Below are 18,393 nucleotides of genomic sequence, written 5' to 3'. Positions count from 1 at the left end.
TAATATATGATCACAGTGGAGAGGTTTTTGGGTGGACAAAAATGGAAAGATTAATTGCTTGATAGGGAGAAATTGTTGTTGAAGTTTGATTAGAGAAAAACTATTGTGGAAATGTATTAATAACAATGGTTATTAATTAATTATCAGCTGATTAATATACTACAGCCTTTTAAATGTGTTTTTTGGGGGGGCTATTATTTTTGGGTTTTTTTGTTTTAACTATTTATTTGTGTTTTTATCTTGTATTTTTATCTTGGGAACCACCCTGCGACCTTTCGATGAAGGTGTTAACAGAGAAATCTGAGGGCTCCCTTGGACAAAAAACAAGGACACCAGCCAGGAAGACCAGACCAAAACAGCAGCCAGTAGGCTTGGTCTTTATAGAAGACTGTCGCAACAGGACTCCCACCTGCCACCAGGTGAAGCAAGATGGAAGCCCTGAACAAAAGAAGACCCCAACTTTTATTAGCTACTAATCCCCCATGCTACACCCCTAAGACTACATCATAACTACATCACGACTACATCTTTGACACATCACAAAGAGGAGGGGTTGAGGGAGGAGTTGTGGAGGTAACCTGAGTATCTTGTCACCTGGCTGGTTCCTCCTTTCCCCCTCCCCATGAGTACTTTCCAGGTGACAGAGGGGAGTTTGCAGTTTCCTGCCCCCAGAGGGAAGAGCTGATCATAGAATCATAGAATCATAGAGTTGGAAGAGACCACAAGGGCCATCGAGTCCAACCCCCTGCCAAGCAGGAAACACCATCAGAGCACTCCTGACATATGGTTGTCAAGCCTCTGCTTAAAGACCTCCAAAGAAGGAGACTCCACCACACTCCTTGGCAGCAAATTCCACTGTCGAACAGCTCTTACTGTCAGGAAGTTCTTCCTAATGTTTAGGTGGAATCTTCTTTCTTGTAGTTTGGATCCATTGCTCCGTGTCCGCTTCTCTGGAGCAGCAGAAAACAACCTTTCTCCCTCCTCTATGTGACATCCTTTTATATATTTGAACATGGCTATCATATCACCCCTTAACCTCCTCTTCTCCAGGCTAAACATGCCCTGCTCCCTTAGCCGTTCCTCATAAGGCATCGTTTCCAGGCCTTTGACCATTTTGGTTGCCCTCCTCTGGACACGTTCCAGTTTGTCAGTGTCCTTCTTGAACTGTGGTGCCCAGAGCTGGACACAGTACTCCAGGTGAGGTCTGACCAGAGCAGAATACAGTGGCACTATTACTTCCCTTGATCTAGATGCTATACTCCTATTGATGCAGCCCAGAATTGCATTGGCTTTTTTAGCTGCCGCGTCACACTGTTGGCTCATGTCAAGTTTGTGGTCAACCAAGACACCTAGATCCTTTTCACATGTACTGCTCTCAAGCCAGGTGTCACCCATCTTGTATTTGTGCCTCTCATTTTTTTTGCCCAAGTGCAATACTTTACATTTCTCCCTGTTAAAATTCATCTTGTTTGTTTTGGCCCAGTTCTCTAATCTGTCAAGGTCGTTTTGAAGTGTGATCCTGTCCTCGGGGGTGTTAGCCACCCCTCCGAGTTTGGTGTCATCTGCAAATTTGATCAGGATGCCCTTGAGTCCATCATCCAAGTCGTTGATAAAGATGTTGAATAAGACCGGGGCCAAGACAGAACCCTGTGGCACCCCACTAGTCACTCTTCTCCAGGATGAAGAGAAACCATTGATGAGCACCCTTTGGGTTCGGTCAGTCAGCCAGTTACAAATCCACTGAGTGGTAGCATAGTCAAGACTGCATTTTACCAGCTTCTTTACAAGAATATCATGGGGCACCTTGTCAAATGCCTTGCTGAAATCAAGGTAGGCTACATCCACTGCGTTCCCTTCATCTACCAGGCTTGTAATTCTGTCAAAAAACGAGATCAGTGTCCTTTGTTTCAGTCCATACTGAATCCACTTCCATATGCAGGTCCTTTGTGAGTGTGATGGTCTTCTGTCTAGGACCATCAAGGTTGGCATGCCAACTGGGTAGAGTTCACTGAGGAAGTGTTGGTACGCTCAGGGAAGTTTCATTAAATGAAGCGTTGTGTATGTCGTGTGTGATATGTCGTGTGTGAGTGTGTGTGTGTTGTGTTTGTACAAACTGAATGATTGGGGGGGGCTCCTGCAACAAAGGATAGTATATCATTCTAATAAACAACAACAACAACAATTAGAGAACTCCTACTGAACTTTTTGTCTAAAAGGAAAATGAATTGATCTAAGACTTATGAGTTGGGAGATTGTGAATATATTGCCTAACAGAAAGTAGATCAGTTGGATGTCATCCTAGAGTGAATATTTCAAAAAAAATTATTTACGTAACGGACAGGTGGCAGTCCCTTTTATTTTTCCTCTTTTCTTTGACTTTTTGGTTTTTCCTTTGGTGTTTTTTTCCAATTTTTCTCATTCCCTTTAGGTTGGTTTCTTTTATCTTACAGCATTATGAAAAATCAAAGTAAGAAAGGTTATATCATATTACAAAATCTGGAAGTAAGAATTGTGGGAGGAAATGTGGAGTGATGGGAACGTACAGTCATATGTGGTGGGATTGTCCGTTAGTTAATGAATTTTGGAAACAGATTGGTATAGAAATATCAGGAATTGTGGGTAGGAAGGTGGGAATATCTAAATTAATGGTTCTTATTAGTCTGAATAAAGGTAAAGGTAAAGGTACCCCTGCCCGTATGGGCCAGTCGTGTCCGACTCTAGGGTTGTGCGCCCATCTCGCTTAAGAGGCCAGGGGCCAGCGCTGTCCGGAGACACTTCCAGGTCACGTGGCCAGCGTGACGAAGCTGCTCTGGCGAGCCAGCACCAGCGCAGCACACAGAAACGCCGTTGACCTTCCCGCTATAAAGCGGTACCTATTTATCTACTTGCACTTAGGGGTGCTTTTGAACTGCTAGGTGGGCAGGAGCTGGGACCGAAAAACGGGAGCTCACCCCGCCGCGGGGATTCGAACCACCGACCATACGATCGGCAAGCCCTAGGCACTGTGGTTTTACCCACAGCGCCACCCGCGTCCCTTATTAGTCTGAATAGCACCGAGTTAAAAACAAAAGAGGACTGCAAATGGGTAAAATTGATGGTAATTGCAGCCAGGCAGGTTATAGCGAGTAACTGGAAAAATGTAGAAGAGCTAGGGGTGAACCAATGGAGGAAAAAAGCGAATAATATTATAATTTTAGAATATCTAACTGTGAAGATACACAGAATGAAAGGGTTTAAGATCAGTGAGAAAGAGGAGGATTGGTTTGAGAAGATTTTGAATTATTTTGGGTAGGTTTGAACAATTTGGGGCAATTAAAATGTTAAAAGTTAAATAAACCTTGTGGATGGAGGAGTATTAATGTATATAAAATTGTACATACGGTTGATTTGAATATGTTAGTATTGATTATGTATACCCAATGTTATCAGTCACCTGGGGGGTTTCACAGTTTGTGTTTTGGTTGTTGGTAAAAATTAAAAATTTTAAACATTTAAAAAAAATTTAAAAAGAGCTTCCCTCTGTCCAGTCCCCCACCACTAGGCCACGCTGCCAAACCTTCTCTACCTACAGTTGGGCTCCCGGTGGGCCGCCCCACCACAGCGGAAGCGAGGCAAGGCTTCGAGGGAACGCTCGCGGCATCGAGCTTTCTGGAAGGCGCACGGGGACTTGTAGAGCTTCCCGTCGGAGGCGCAAACCGGGCGCCCGCGTTCGTGAGGACATTCCAGCGGGCATGCAGACTCTTCTGGGTCGCTCTCGGAGATGATGAACTGCAAAGGAGACAAGGCGGGCATCAAACAGGGCGCAGAACATCACCAGTTATCTTGTTTTGTTTATCTGTTTATTACCGTATTTTTTGCTCTATAAGAGGCACCAGACCACAAGACGCACCTAGTTTTTGGAGGAGGAGAACAAGAAAAAAAAATATTCTGAATCTCAGAAGCCAGAACAACAAGAGGGATTGCTGCGCAGTGAAAGCAGCAATCCCTCTTGCTGTTCTGGCTTCTGGGATAGCTGCGCAGCCTGCATTCGCTCCATAAGGCGCACAAACATTTCCCTTTACTTTTTAGGAGGGAAAAAGTGAGTCTTATAGACCAGAAAAGACAGTAAATTTCTGCACCGCCCTTCATTCAAGGACCACAGGGCGGTTTGCGATATGTTGCAGGAATTGATGTATAGGTTGGGGGGGTGCCCGTCCAGCAGATATCATGCACATGCAGCCCACTACCAAAACCAGCACAATCGTTTTTGTGACTTTTGTGATTTGTCCCCACAAAACACCCCATCACAGTTTCTTCCTATCTATTCCAAGGGCCTTTGCTGCACAATACCAAATGTAAGAATTCACTGATAAATGCGTCTATGTACTGGCTCACTGATGCATTTATCGGTGAATTCTTACATTTGGTATCGTGCAGCAAAGGCCTACTATGTACTTGCTCACCTTGCCAACCTAGCAGTTCGAAAGCACGTCAAAGTGCAAGTAGATAAATAGGTACCGCTCCAGCGGGAAGGTAAATGGCATTTCCGTGCGCTGCTCTGGTTCGCCAGAAGCGGCTTAGTCATGCTGGCCACATGACCCAGAAGCTGTACGCCGGCTCCCTCGGCCAATAAAGCGAGATGAGCACCGCAACCCCAGAGTCGGCCACGACTGGACCTAATGGTCAGGGTCCCTTTACCTTTACTGGCTCACCGGGAAAACTTCAGAAATTCATATAGACGTGTGAGCTCAGCTGCTCAGCAGCCCCTCTGCCTGAGTGATAATTCCTGGCATCCTGATACCTGAGTGCCAGACAGGTAGCCATTCCAGAAATAGCAAACCCAGATGAAGACAAAAGGGTGTGATTAACTTGGCTGGGAAACAGGGAAATGTAAATATCTCTTTTACTTCACTTGACGGATGTTTGGTGGAGGGCAAGGAGAACCATGGGGCAGGGTCCAGGATGCTCAGATTACTGCCACCAGACCTCCCCTTTCATGATGTAACCGTGATGTATGAGTGATGTAGTTTGGGGGGGTGTAACATGGGGATGAGCAGCTAATAAAAGTTTGGGGGCTCTTTTGTCAGGAGTGCTCTGATGGTGTTTCCTGCTTGGCAGGGGGTTGGACTCGATGGCCCTTGTGGTCTCTTCCAACTCTATGGTTCTATGATTCTATGATTCTATGATCAGCTCTTCCCTCTGGGGGCAGGAAACTGCAAACTCCCCTCTGTCACCTGGAAAGTACTCATGGGGAGGGGGAAAGGAGGAACCAGCCAGGTGACAAGATACTCAGGTTACCTCCACAACTCCTCCCTCAACCCCTCCTCTTTGTGATGTGTCAATGATGTAGTCGTGATGTAGTTATGATGTAGTCTTAGGGGTGTAGCATGGGGGATTAGTAGCTAATAAAAGTTGGGGTCTTCTTTTGTTCAGGGCTTCCATCTTGCTTCACCTGGTGGCAGGTGAGAGTCCTGTTGCGACAGTCTTCAATAAAGACCAAGCCTACTGGCTGCTGTTTTGCTCTGGTATTCCTGGCTGGTGTCCTTGTTTTTTGTCCAAGGGAGCCCTCAGATTTCTCCGTTAACAGTTATAAAAACACACAAATGGACACCATGGCACCAAACAGCAGTTCAGGCCAGATTGCTCTGTACATAGTTAACAACGAAAACCGTTCCTGTTTATCAGTCACCGTGTCCAAGACAACAGACATTCTCATCATTATCACCAGGGATTTAATCGCCACCGTCTCAAGGCGAGTTACACATTATCTGATTAAAGACAGTCAAAAGCACAAAACAATAACAAACACATTTAAAACAAGACTGAAACCCTAACAAGCGGTCAAGTCCTGTTTATCCAGCTGAGAGAGCCTGCCGGAACTTTTAATATCTTGCAACTGTTTCCCGAAATTGGAGATAGTGAAAACCTGCCTATCTCAAGAGGGATACTATTCCGCAGAAAAGATGTTGTTAAAGTTATTAGTAATAAGCATTTCATTTATGAATATAAAGCAATTGCATATATATTATTTGTAAGATATACCAGCAATTGCATATAAAGAGATTCAGACTAATGTAAGTCTTTAAGCAAAATGTTTTGATTTGTGCCTTCTTCAGCTGCTTTGTCTGGTGTCTAGGGCTGCCATACGCCTGGGATTTCAAAAGCGGAATTGACGTCCAGGGGGAATTGACGTCCAGGCGGCGCTCTGTCAGGTATATTAGAAAAGTCAATTGAAAAATCGAACAACTCTGGGGTTGGTCTAAAAAAAGCTGAACAATTTCAGTGGTTTCCTAAAATAAAAGCTCAATCTTAAAAAGCAGAGACATCACCTTGCCAACAAAGGTCTGTATAGTTAAAGCTATGGTTTTCCCAGTAGTGATGTATGGAAGTGAGAGCTGGACCATAAAGAAGGCTGATCGCCGAAGAATTGATGCTTTTGAATTCTGGTGCTGGAGGAGACTCTTGAGAGTCCCATGGACTGCAAGAAGATCAAACCTCTCCATTCTGAAGGAAATCAGCCCTGAGTGCTCACTGGAAGGACAGATCGTGAAGCTGAGGCTCCAATACTTTGGCCACCTCATGAGAAGAGAAGACTCCCTGGAAAAGACCCTGATGCTGGGAAAGATGGAGGGCACAAGGAGAAGGAGACAACAGAGGAGAGATGGTTGGACAGTGTTCTCGAAGCTACCAGCATGAGTTTGACCAAACTGCGGGAGGCAGTGGAAGACAGGAGTGCCTGGCGTGCTCTGGTCCAGGGGGTCACAAAGAGTCGGACACGACTAAACGACTAAACAACAGCAGCAATGTTGGGGTCATCCTAAAATAAAGCTCCACAACTTTCAGGGTGTCCTGGTTTTTACTTTTTGAAAGATGGCAACCCTTCTGGCGTCAATCAAAAGGTGGCGGACGGAGGTGGCACCTATGGAACACTGAGGAATGAATATTCCGAAGCGTCTCATTGGCTGTAGCTGAGTGATGTTGGATACAAAAATGGCCTGAGGGATAGCTCAGTTGGTAGAGCATGAGGTTCTTAACCTCAGGGTCGTGGGTTCGAGCTACAACTTGAGAAAAATATTCCAGCATTGCAGGGGGTTGGACTAGATGATCCTTGCGGTCCCTTCCAACTCGAAAATTCTGATTATGTATACACAAATCACAGCTGAATTAAAAGAGGCGGTTATAATTAGAACTTTTTTTGTGTGCAAAGGTCAGTAGAAGTCGTTGTTGTTAACCTCCAAGGAGCTCAAGTAGGCTTACCTGCTACTCCCCTCCGGATTTTATCTTCACAACAACCTTGTGAGGTAGGCTCAGAGACGGCGATTGGCCTATGGCCATGGGTGAATGGTGATTCGAACCCTGGCCTCCTTAGTCCAACTCACAAGACCCCGTGAGCACTTTTGATTCAGATTTTTGTGGCATCAATTAAGTGTTTTAAATTTGTTGTTAGCCACCCTGAGCCCGGTTTTCTGAACCGGGAAGGGTGGGGTATAAATAAAATTATTATTATTATATTATTATTATTATTATTATTATTATTATTATTATTATTATTATTAAATTGTGCTGGGTTTGCCCATGTTCGCCTTTGGCAATGCCACAACTCCATTTGAGGTGGTCTCTGAGCATGTGCAGAGTGCCCTCCCCTCCCCACTAAGTGACCCCAGAGAGTCTCCTCCACACACCAAGAATTAGGGGGTTTCTTCCAGATTAGAGGGTGGTGGCTTGAGCTGAGAGACTCAGCCGTTACCTGACGCCCTCTGCTTTGGGGCTGCTGGGAGTTCTAGCCCACAGCGCCTGGATGGCGCCAGGTAATGGCGAAGACCACGCTAGAAATTAGGCGCTGGGGAGGGGGCTGTACCAAGCAAGCTGCTACCTCCGTCAAGGGTCCAAGAAGGCATCTTTCGACTGCGGAAAGAGAGACCAGGCCGCCCACTTTTTCACTGTATCCCAACACTGAAGAAAGAACTGTGCGTTTTCCTAGCGGTTGGAGGATGGATGGCGGCTAACAGATTGAGGTTGAATCCTGACAAGACAGAAGTACTGTTTTTGGGGGACAGGGAGCGGGTGGGTGTGGGGGATTCCCTGGTCCTGAATGGGGTAACTGTGCCCCTGAAGGACTAGGTGCACAGCCTGGGAGTCATTCTGGACTCACAGCTGTCCATGGAGGCGCAGGTCAATTCTGTGTCCAGGGCAGCTGTCTACCAGCTCCATATGGTACGCAGGCTGAGACCCTACCTGCCCGTGCACTGTCTCACCAAAGTGGTGCATGCTCTGGTTATCTCCCGCTTGGACTACTGCAATGCGCTCTACGTGGGGCTACCTTTGAAGGTGACCCGGAAACTCCAATTAATCCAGAATGCGGCAGCTAGACTGGTGACTGGGAGTGGCCACCGGGACCACATAACACCGGTCCTGAGAGATCTGCATTGGCTCCCAGGACGTTTCCGAGCATGATTCAAAGTGTTGGTGCTGACCTTTAAAGCCCTAAACGGCCTCGGTCCAGTATACCTGAAGGAGCGTCTCCACCCCCATCATTCAGACCGGACACTGAGGTCCAGCACCAAGGGCCTTCCGGCGGTTCCCTCATTGCGAGAAGCAAAGCTACTGGGAACCAGGCAGAGGGCCTTCTTGGTGGTGGCTCCCGCCCTGTGGAACGCCCTCCCATCAGATGTCAAAGAGATAAACAACTACCTGACATTCAGAAGACATCTGAAGGCAGCCCTGTTCAGGGAAGTTTTTAATATTTAACGCTATACTGTTTTTAATACTTGATTGGGAGCCGCCCAGAGTGGCTGGGGAAACTCAGCCAGATGGGTGGGGTATAAATAATAAAAAATTATTATTAATATTATTATTATTATTATTATTATTATTATTATTATTAGCAGCAGGATAGAGCTTGCTTGTTGGAACACAGACTCTGAGCAGGTTTGTGTGCATGTGTGTGTCTGAGTTGCGCGCATTCTCACAACAAGGAAACCGACTCGCACGCCCCTCTCCCCTCCCCAGAGTTCCCCATCTCTTCTTGCAATCGCTCACCTGATCCTCTTTCCTCCACACCCCCCAGCCCTGCCCCACTTTCCTTCTCTTCCCACCTCCCCTCGCTGCCATTCCGCCCTGCCCCTAGGGGGTGCCGTACGAACTGTGTACCTTGGCAAGCATTAGGGCCGGCCGGTGAAAGGAGTTGGTTTAACTAATTGCCGTGTAAATAAACACACGGGGGGAAGGCGGCCAATCAAAAGCCGGTGACGGCTCAAGACCTAATTTTTGTTTGATGTACAAGGAGACGTGGATTTTTTTCCCTCCTGGCAAGAGCCCAGACCGCAGGCGTGCATTTTGGGGGGGCTAGGGGGGTTACCGGGGGGGGGCAGGGAGCTGGTGTGCCCGTGTGCAAAAACACAACCACTTTGAACAGCTGTAGAAAACGCCGTGGGCTTAACATTTTGCACACCGCTTGCTTCCATACCCTCTGACATTCGTCGGATGAAAATAGGGACATTTCTTCTTCTTCCTTGGCCATCAACTCTGCCAGGTGTGGCTGATGCGAGCTGGAGTACAACCACATCTGGGAACCCCCCCCCCCAGTTTTCTTGATCAAGCCATGTAAAAGGGTAAAGGGACCCCTGACCGTTAGGTCCAGTTGCGGACAACTCTGGGGTTGTGGAGCTCATCTCGCTTTATTGGCCGAGGGAGCCGGTGTACAGCATCCGGGTCATGTGGCCAGCATGACGAAGCCACTTCTGGCGAACCAGAGCAGTGCACAGAAATGCCGTTTACCTTCCCACCAGAGCGGTACCTATTTATCTACTTGCACTTTGACGTGTTTTTGAACTGCGAGGCTGGCAGGAAGTTTTCTCGATAGAGCCATGTAAAAGGGTAAAGGGACCCCTGACCGTTAGGTCCAGTTGCGGACAACTCTGGGGTTGCGGCGCTCATCTCGCTTTACTGGCTGAGGGAGCCGGCGTACAGCTTCCGGGTCATGTGGCCAGCATGACTAAGCCGCTTCTGGCGAACCAGAGCAGCGCACGGAAACGCCGTTTACCTTCCCGCCAGAGTGGTACCTATTTATCTACTTGCACTGATGTGCTTTCAAACTGCTAGGTTGGCAGGAGCAGGGACCGAACAACGGGCGCTCACCCCGTCGCGGGGATTCGAACCGCCGACCTTGTGATCGGCAAGTCCTAGGCTCTGTGGTTTAACCCACAGCGCCACCCGCGTCCCATGGACGTGCTTGCAAACAGCCGCAAGGCAGGCAGGAGCACAACAGGTGCAGTTCTTCCTGGCATGGAGACGCTGCCATGGGATATAGCACTCTGAAGCTGCTGAGCTTTTAAAGAATCCTGAGAGCTGCTGTTTGCTAAGGGCGATGGGAGATGTTAGGAGACCCCTACTCCCTTCCCAGAACTATAGTTACCAGAGTAGAGTAACAGCTGGTCCTTCTTCCCAGGGAACTCTGAGCTAAATCCTGCCTCCGACGAAGTTAAGCATCAGCAACAACCTTAGGCCTCCGGGTGGAAAACTAATACCTACAGGACTGCCTCTCCTGGTATGCCCCACGGAGGACCTTAAGGTCCACAAATGGCAACGTTTTGGAGGTCCCAAGTTGCAAGGTGGTTAGATTGGTCTCAACTAGGGCCAGGGCCTTTTCAGTACTGGCCCCGACTTGGTGGAACGCTCTGTCACAAGAGACCAGGGCCCTGCAGGACTTGACATCTTTCCGCAGGGCCTGCAAGACAGAGCTGTTCTGCCTGGCCTTTGGTTTGGACTCGGTCTGACCCTTTATGTTTCCCTCCCCTTATGGTTTTGATCCATGGGCTACTTTTAAAATGAGGCTGCATTTTAAATTGCATTTTAACCTGTATTTTAAATTGTTTCTTTCTTTCTTTCTTTCTTTCTTTCTTTCTTTTTCCTATTTTGTTTTTACAGTGGTACCTCAGGTTAAGAACTTAATTCGTTCTGGAGGTCTGTTCTTAACCTGAAACCGTTCTTAACCTGAAGCACCACTTTAGAGGCGCCTCCCTCTGCCGCCGCGCGACCGGAGCACAATTTCTGTTCTTATCCTGAAGCAAAGTTCTTAACCTGAAGCACTATTTCTGGGTTAGTGGAGTCTGTAACCTGAAGCGTATGTAACCTGAAGCGTATGTAACCCAAGGTACCACTGTACTGTAATTTTACTGGTGTTAGCCGCCCTGAGCTGGGGAGGGCGGGGTATAAATAAAATTTATTATTATTATTATTATTATTATTATTATTATTATTATTCACACACACTCTCTCTCTCTCACTCCAGACCCAAGGGGGCAGGCGACCCCCTTTCTCCCTTCCTGCTCCCGAACAGCCATCCATTTCAGCTGTGGGTTTCTCCAGCAAAGAGAAGCTTGTTGTGGATTCCCTCGTCCTCTGCCAAAACCACCAGCCCAGCTCCCCTGCCGAGAGATTAGGGAGCCCCGCCAAAGCAGGCCGCTTGTCTTCTCTTTTCCACACAACCCAGCGCTGCTCAATTTTTTATTTACGGACCTGAGGAGTGTCTCTTAGCTCGCTTGCCCGTGCGGAAAAGCAATGACCGCATGCAGGCTGATACAGATGCGGCTCCCCGGCCTCGTCCTCTCTCTCCCCTCGCTGCCTCAAATACCCTAGAGGAGGGAACTATATATTTATTTCTGGGTCCGACAACATAGATCTTGCCGGTATGCGCGGGCAACAAATTATTCCATTTCCCCGGCGTTTCTCCCATTGTTCGTTTTCACACCAAAAGCCACTTCTGGAAAACAAATGGAGCACAGTGTTCATTTCTGTGTTCTCTGATTCCAGAATCAAATATATCTGTTTAACCCGGGGGGGGGGGACTCTGGGTGTAGCAGGATGCAGTTCTTTCCTGCTGTCTTAATGGGGGGGGGGTTATTTTTTGGGAGGGGGGAGACAGAAGAACGCAGGTGCAGAAAGGGAGGGGGGAGAGGAGAGAAGCAACGTTGTCCAATGATGTCTGCCGTTGTGCCACAACACACCCGACTAGTGTGGATTAAATTTAGAGTGACATGCAAGTGTTGTTGTTTAGTCCTTTAGTCGTGTCCGACTCTTCGTGACCCCCTGGACCAGAGCACGCCAGGCACTTCTGTCTTCCACTGCCTCCCACAGTTTGGTCAAACTCATGTTGGTAGCTTCGAGAACACTGTCCCACCATCTCGTCCTCTGTCGTCCCCTTCTCCTTGTGCCCTCCATCTTTCTCAACATCAGGGTCTTTTCCAGGGAGTCTTCTCTTCTCATGAGGTGGCCAAAGTATTGGAGCCTCAGCTTCAGGATCTGTCCTTCCAGTGAACACTCAGGGCTGATTTCCTTAAGGATGGATAGGTTTGATCTTGATGGGACTCTCAAGAGTCTCCTCCAGCACCATAATTCAAAAGCAGACATGCAAGTATATTGGTCAAAAAGCCACAGTTCTGTAGTGCACAGGTAGCGTAGTGGGAAAGGAACATTAGAAAATGAGGTAGAAGCACCAGCATTATAATCAGGAAAACTAACACAATATTCCCCATCTCTGAATGCGCCCTAGATAGGCCTTTGGCCTGATCCAGCAAAGATGTTTTCATGTTCCTATGCGGTCTCCAGGTCACTGAAGACGACCAATCAAAGTTATTTGATCTGCTGACTCCTCCACTTTGTGTTGCTACGCTTAACGAAATTTTACTCTTCTATATCACTGTTCTTCGACCTCAGGTCCCCAGACGTGGTTGTTGGACTACAATTCCCATCATCCCCAGCTAATGGTCACAGATGATGGGAGTTGTAGTCCAACAACCACATCTAGGGACCCAAGATTGAAGAACACTGTTATTATATCGTTGGTAGCTAATCGTGGGTATCTGCACCCTACCCAGCATGTTTGAGGAGAGCTGGATCGTGCTCGCTGCTCATTCCAAATACTAACCGGTGCATTACAATACTGAGCACCGCTGCATGTCAACAATCGAACGCTGCCAGACGCCAACTATTTCATGTCACGGCCAAACAAAAACGGGGATTGGATGTCAAATACGGAAACCAAATATTCCACAAACGTTAGAATACAGTGGTACCTCAGGTTACATACGCTTCAGGTTACATACGCTTCAGACTACAGACTTCGCTAACCCAGAAATAGTGCTTCAGGTTAAGAACTTTGCTTCAGGATGAGAACAGAAATCATGCTCCGGCGGCAGCGGGAGGCCCCATTAGCTAAAGTCGTGCTTCAGGTTAAGAACAGTTTCAGGTTAAGTACGGACTTCCCGAATGAATTAAGTACTTAACCTGAGGTACCACTGTACTAGGGGAACATCTAGTGAATATTCACCACTGTGATTCACAGAGGATATTCTTTGCAGAGCAAATTCTTTTGCTTGGCTTGAACCCAAGTCTGCCCATCCTCCCCCACCTGCCCCAAACCTAACTCTGAAACTCTATAGCCACGATTCATGCTTCGTGTGGGTCTCTTCCTCACACCGCAGACCCTGACGTGTCTTCGGCAGGATCTGCCGGCCCCCCATCGCACTTCTAAATCAAAGGAGCGTCTTTCAAGCTCCACCGTTGCTCTGCAGACATGATGTCATCCTCCCCACCCACCCCCAGGCAGATAGCTACCGTGTCCAAAAGGCGCCACGTCCCCCAGCCTAGTGCCGTTAAGTGCGGGGGACAGAGCGTCCCTCAGACACAGACTCCGCCGCTTGCGACGGCCCAAGATCCCTTCCAAAGATTGCAAATGGTGGCACCCACTGCCAAGGGTTAAGTCACTCCAGGGGGAGGACAGAGTTGTGGCAACGAACACGGTGCCATGTTCAAGCCCGAAAAGCTGTTCGCCTTCACATGGGCAGAGGGGGTCAGGATCGGTGCGAGGGGTGTCGCAGCCTGGGATCCCGGAGGGGCGAAAAGGCTTGCCACTGTCTCAGGGACGACGACATTCGTCCAGTTCCCATGAAAGGGGAGCTTCTGGGATATGATATGCTCCGAAGCTGAGCGTTTAGCAGAACTGAAACTGCCATGGTGTTTTGGTTTCCGGAGTTCTGTTAAGTGTGATGGAAAACACAGCTTGAGTCACTCCAAAAGATGTTTTTGGAGCGCTCCAAACCATTTGCTCGTATGCCTATGCTGAAAACAGTAGATCTGGCTGAAAGGCAACATGTAGAGATCTGCATCCTGACTAATAGACATCAATAACCCTCTCCTCCACAAATTGGTCTAATCTAATTTGGCGGCCTCCTGTGGGAGTGTGTTCCATAGCTCCAGGTCAATTCTGTGTCCAGGGCGGCTGTCTGCCAGTTCCATCTGGTACACAGGATGAGACCCTACCTGCCCGCAGACTGTCTCTGGGAGAAGACCTTGCTAACATTCCCTTAAGGTGAGATGCTGGCATCGCCATTCCCAGAGGCACCATCAGGACAGGACTTTGAGGCAGATGTTTTGGACCCTATATCTGCAGGGCACCAGGTTGGGGAACGCTGTTGTACACAACAGGGCTTTTCAAGTCCATCGTTCATAGAATAATACAATTTCAGAGGTGGGAGGGACCCCCAAGGTTCATCTAGTCTAACCCTCCCCAATGCAGGCATTGTAACTAAAGCATCCCTGGCTTGTCGCTCTCCAACCTCTGCTTTAAAAATCTACAATGAAAGGATCCACCATCTGAGCACTGGCTAACTTCCAGGTGCTTTTGATCACAATTCCCATCAGCCTGACCAGTTGATGGGTTTTGTAGTCCCAAGCAGCTGGGAGGCAGCCAAGGCTGCTTTAACTGAACCAATGAAGATTCTAATTCTTTTTAAATCATTGGAACAAAAGGCTTAGGGTTGACAGTTGGTACAGAATAAGAATTTATTAAGTGCGGGGGACAGAGCGTCCCTCAGACACAGACTCCGCCGCTTGCGACGGCCCAAGATCCCTTCCAGTTGAGGACGATTCTGGGGTTGCGGCGCTCATCTCGCTTTATTGGCCGAGGGAGCCGACGTATAGCTTCCAGGTCATGTGGCCAGCATGACTAAGCCGCTTCTGGTGAACCAGAGCAGCCCACGGAAACGCCGTTTACCTTCCCGCCAGAGAGGTACCTATTTATCTACTTGCACTTGATGTGCTTTCAAACTGCTAGGTTGGCAGGAGCTGGGACAGAGCAACAGGAGCTCACCCCGTCGCGGGGATTCAAACCGCCGACCTTCTTATCAGCAAGTCCTAGGCTCTGTGGTTTAACCCACAGCGCCACCCGCGTCCCTTTGTCCAGGTCGTAAGGCTTACATGTGCTACAAATCAAATGTCATTCCCTATCTGGCGGGGAGGAGGGGGATAATTCCTCGGCTTGGGATGTGAAATGGAGTCTGCACATTGATGGTCAGTGTTCAGTGGGCGATGCTCGCAAAGCAAACCCATTGTGTGAGTCCCTCTTGCTGAAAGGCTCTTCTTAATGACTCACGGAAGAAGGGAGCAGCCCGCCACACGAGCTGGGATCACGGTTTGGTTATTCTCCTTCTCTCCTGTTACTTAAGACCATCCCATGAAACTGAAGAGTCAGGACAGGCAATAGAAAGCCCTTCTTCATGCAGAAGAGTTAAACAACAACAACAACAACTTATTATTATTTATAACCTGCCAGAAGGCCCTCGGCGCTGGACCTCAGTGTTCGGGCTGAATGATGGGGTTGGAGACGCTCCTTCAGGTATACTGGACCAAGGCCGTTTAGGGCTTTAAGGTCAGCACCAACACTTTGAATTGTGCTCGGAAATGTACCGGGAGCCACTGTAGGTCTTACAGGACCAGTGTTAATACGGTCTCGGTGGCCACTCCCAGTCACCAGTCTAGCTGCCGCATTCTGGATTAGTTGTAGTTTTCGGGTCACCTTCAAAGGTAGCCCCACGTAGAGCGCGTTGCAGTAGTCCAAGCGGGAGATAACCAGAGCATGCACCACTCTGGCAAGACAGTCCGCAGGCAGGTAGGGTCTCATCCTGCGTACCAGATGGAGCTGGCAGACAGCTGCCCTGGACACAGAATTGACTCTGGGTGGCTCCCAACAGAATATTAAAAACACGATAAAACATCAAACATTAAAAACTTTAAATGTTTTCTAAAAATCAGAGAGTTCTTTATCTCCTTGACATCTGATAGGAGGCGGGTGCCACTACCGAGAAGGCCCTCTGCCTGGTCTCTGTAACCTCACTTCTCGCAGGGCGGTAAATTGAGATATTGAGGGAACTATGAAATAAATATACAGGTGTCTATAAATCTACAGGGATTGGTGGGGGGGGGGGAGAGACTAGCCTGTTCTCCCAGCTACTGTAAGAAGGCCAGTTTTTAAAAATAATACCAAATCAAATGCAGCAACCACGAATGTTCTAAATCGTTAAAAACGGAGCATCGGATTCACTGGTACGGAATCAAGCTCCGACGGTGAAAGTTCAATTGACAAACTGAAAGTCCAGTTGACAGATGGTTCGTGTGCAAACACACGTTTGTACCTTTGTACATTAAGGGAGGGAGATGACTATTCTGTTCAAAGCAGCCTTTCATCAATCTGGTGCCATCCAGATGTTTTGAACTACAACTCCCACCAGCCGCAGCCAGCATCCTAAATATCCAGACAGCACCAGGTTGATGAAAGGCTGGCTTAAACTTCCCCCCCTGCACCCACACCTCATGTTTAAAGCGCTATGACACCGGTTTAAACTGTCATGGCTTCCCCCAAAGAATTCTGGGAGTTGTAGTTTGTTAAGGGTGCTGTTGTTAGGAGACCACCACCCCAAAAAAAAATTCCCCTCCCAGAGCTACAATTCTCAGTCAATTGCCCTTCACAGCGAATTCTGGGAATTGTAGCTCTGGGAGGGGAATAGGGAAGTCTCCTGACGACTCTCTGCAAACTACAGTTCCCAGAATTCTTTGCGGGAAACCATGATGGTTTAAAGTGGAATCACGGTGCTTTCAATGTGTGTTGTGAACATGGCCTAGGATGAAACAGGACGGATTCGGAACAGCGGTTAAGAGGCAGCTAGCATCACATTGCAGCGTATTGATTGACACAGCAGCCTGCAGACCTCACAGCCCAACTAATTGTGTGTGTGTGTGTGTGTGTGTGTGTGTGTGTGTACTAGTTACCCAAGTGCCTTCAAGCTTACATTGGCTCTCACACGCCACTGGTAACCACAGAGGCTTCGGCCAGGAAAATCTGAGTGTCGCGTCGACAGAGTAACTAGACCAGGGAAAGATCTGTCCAAAAAGCATTCGGCCCAGGGGAACTGGGTGATCTCTGCACCCTGAAGGAAAAAACTTCAGCTGATTGGACAAGATTCTCTAGTATTTTGCTGGTGAAAAACAGGGGCAGGGAAACAGGCAGAGATACATTGGCACCTATGGGGCGAGGCAGGGGGACAGATGGACAAAGGGGGAGGCCCCCAAAAACCACAATCTCCAGACCACCATTTTTTAAAAGAGCAAGTTCCTTTTTTTTTAATAGGATGTTTATTAGGGTTTTACAAAAAGCAAAAATTAACAGAGTAAAAAGAAGACAAGGGGGAAAAAATACAAAAAATACAAAAATACATAAAAGAAAAGAAAATACAAAATACAAAAAAGAAATAAGTAGAAAAAGTTAAAAACAAATCCATTTTTTTCATATCTTTAAGCTCGTTTGCTTGTTTCCTTGACCTCCTCACACCTCCCTTTTATGTATTCCCGTTCACATAGTCAGTTCAGCAAATCCTTACCCTCTTTCATTTATCTTAACTCTATATCTTAACATATTATAACTGTATATTTTCATCCATTATCAGTCCGTTTTTACATATTCTTATTGGCCTTGTTGCTAATGCCACTTAATTTCAATCCAACATCATTTTAACATTCATTAATTTTACAATATTTCTGCAGATAGTCTTTAAATTTCTTCCAATCTTCTTCCACCAACTCTTCTCCCTGGTCTCGGATTCTGCCAGTCATTTCCGCAAGTTCCTAGCAATTGCAAAACCCATACCCTTCAACATTTCTCCTGTGAAAATAGGGATGTCCTATTCCATTATTTATTATTATTATTATTATTATTATTATTATTATTATTATTATTATTATTATTCCCTCCCATCTCACTGGGTTGCCCCAGCCACTCGGGGAGACTTACAACACATATAAAAACATAATAAAACAGTACAGTGGTACCTCAGGTTAAGTACTTAATTCGTTCCAGAGGTCCGTTCTTAACCTGAAACTGTTCTTAACCTGAAGCACCACTTTAGCTAATGGGGCCTCCTGCTGCCGCCGGAGCACGATTTCTGTTCTTATCCTGAAGCAAAGTTCTTAACCTGAAGCACTATTTCTGGGTTAGCGGAGTCTGTAACCTGAAGCGTATGTAACCCGAGGTACCGCTGTAAACAGTAAAAAAAAAAAAGCCAAACACCTTCCCTGAACGAGGGT

The 18,393-nt window shown here is 47.4% G+C and overlaps 1 protein-coding gene across 2 annotated transcripts in view; it reads right to left on the bottom strand.

Annotated features, from left to right (window-relative positions):
- LOC310768783 (SPARC-related modular calcium-binding protein 1-like) overlaps window positions 1-18,393 on the bottom strand; it is a 65,622-nt gene that overhangs the window by 23,820 nt on the left and 23,409 nt on the right. For both annotated transcript variants that reach the window (XM_083627559.1, XM_083627558.1), the window contains exon 2: window positions 3,570-3,768. In XM_083627559.1, coding sequence (XP_083483685.1) covers window positions 3,570-3,768 — 199 coding nt within the window. The remainder of the gene's footprint in view (window positions 1-3,569; window positions 3,769-18,393) is intronic.

Source organism: Podarcis filfolensis (genome assembly GCF_964270895.1).
Source record: "Podarcis filfolensis genome assembly, chromosome: 8".
NCBI lineage: Eukaryota > Metazoa > Chordata > Lepidosauria > Squamata > Lacertidae > Podarcis > Podarcis filfolensis.
The sequence above is the reverse complement of the archived record's forward strand: the minus strand, read 5'-3'. Positions and strand labels throughout refer to the sequence as shown.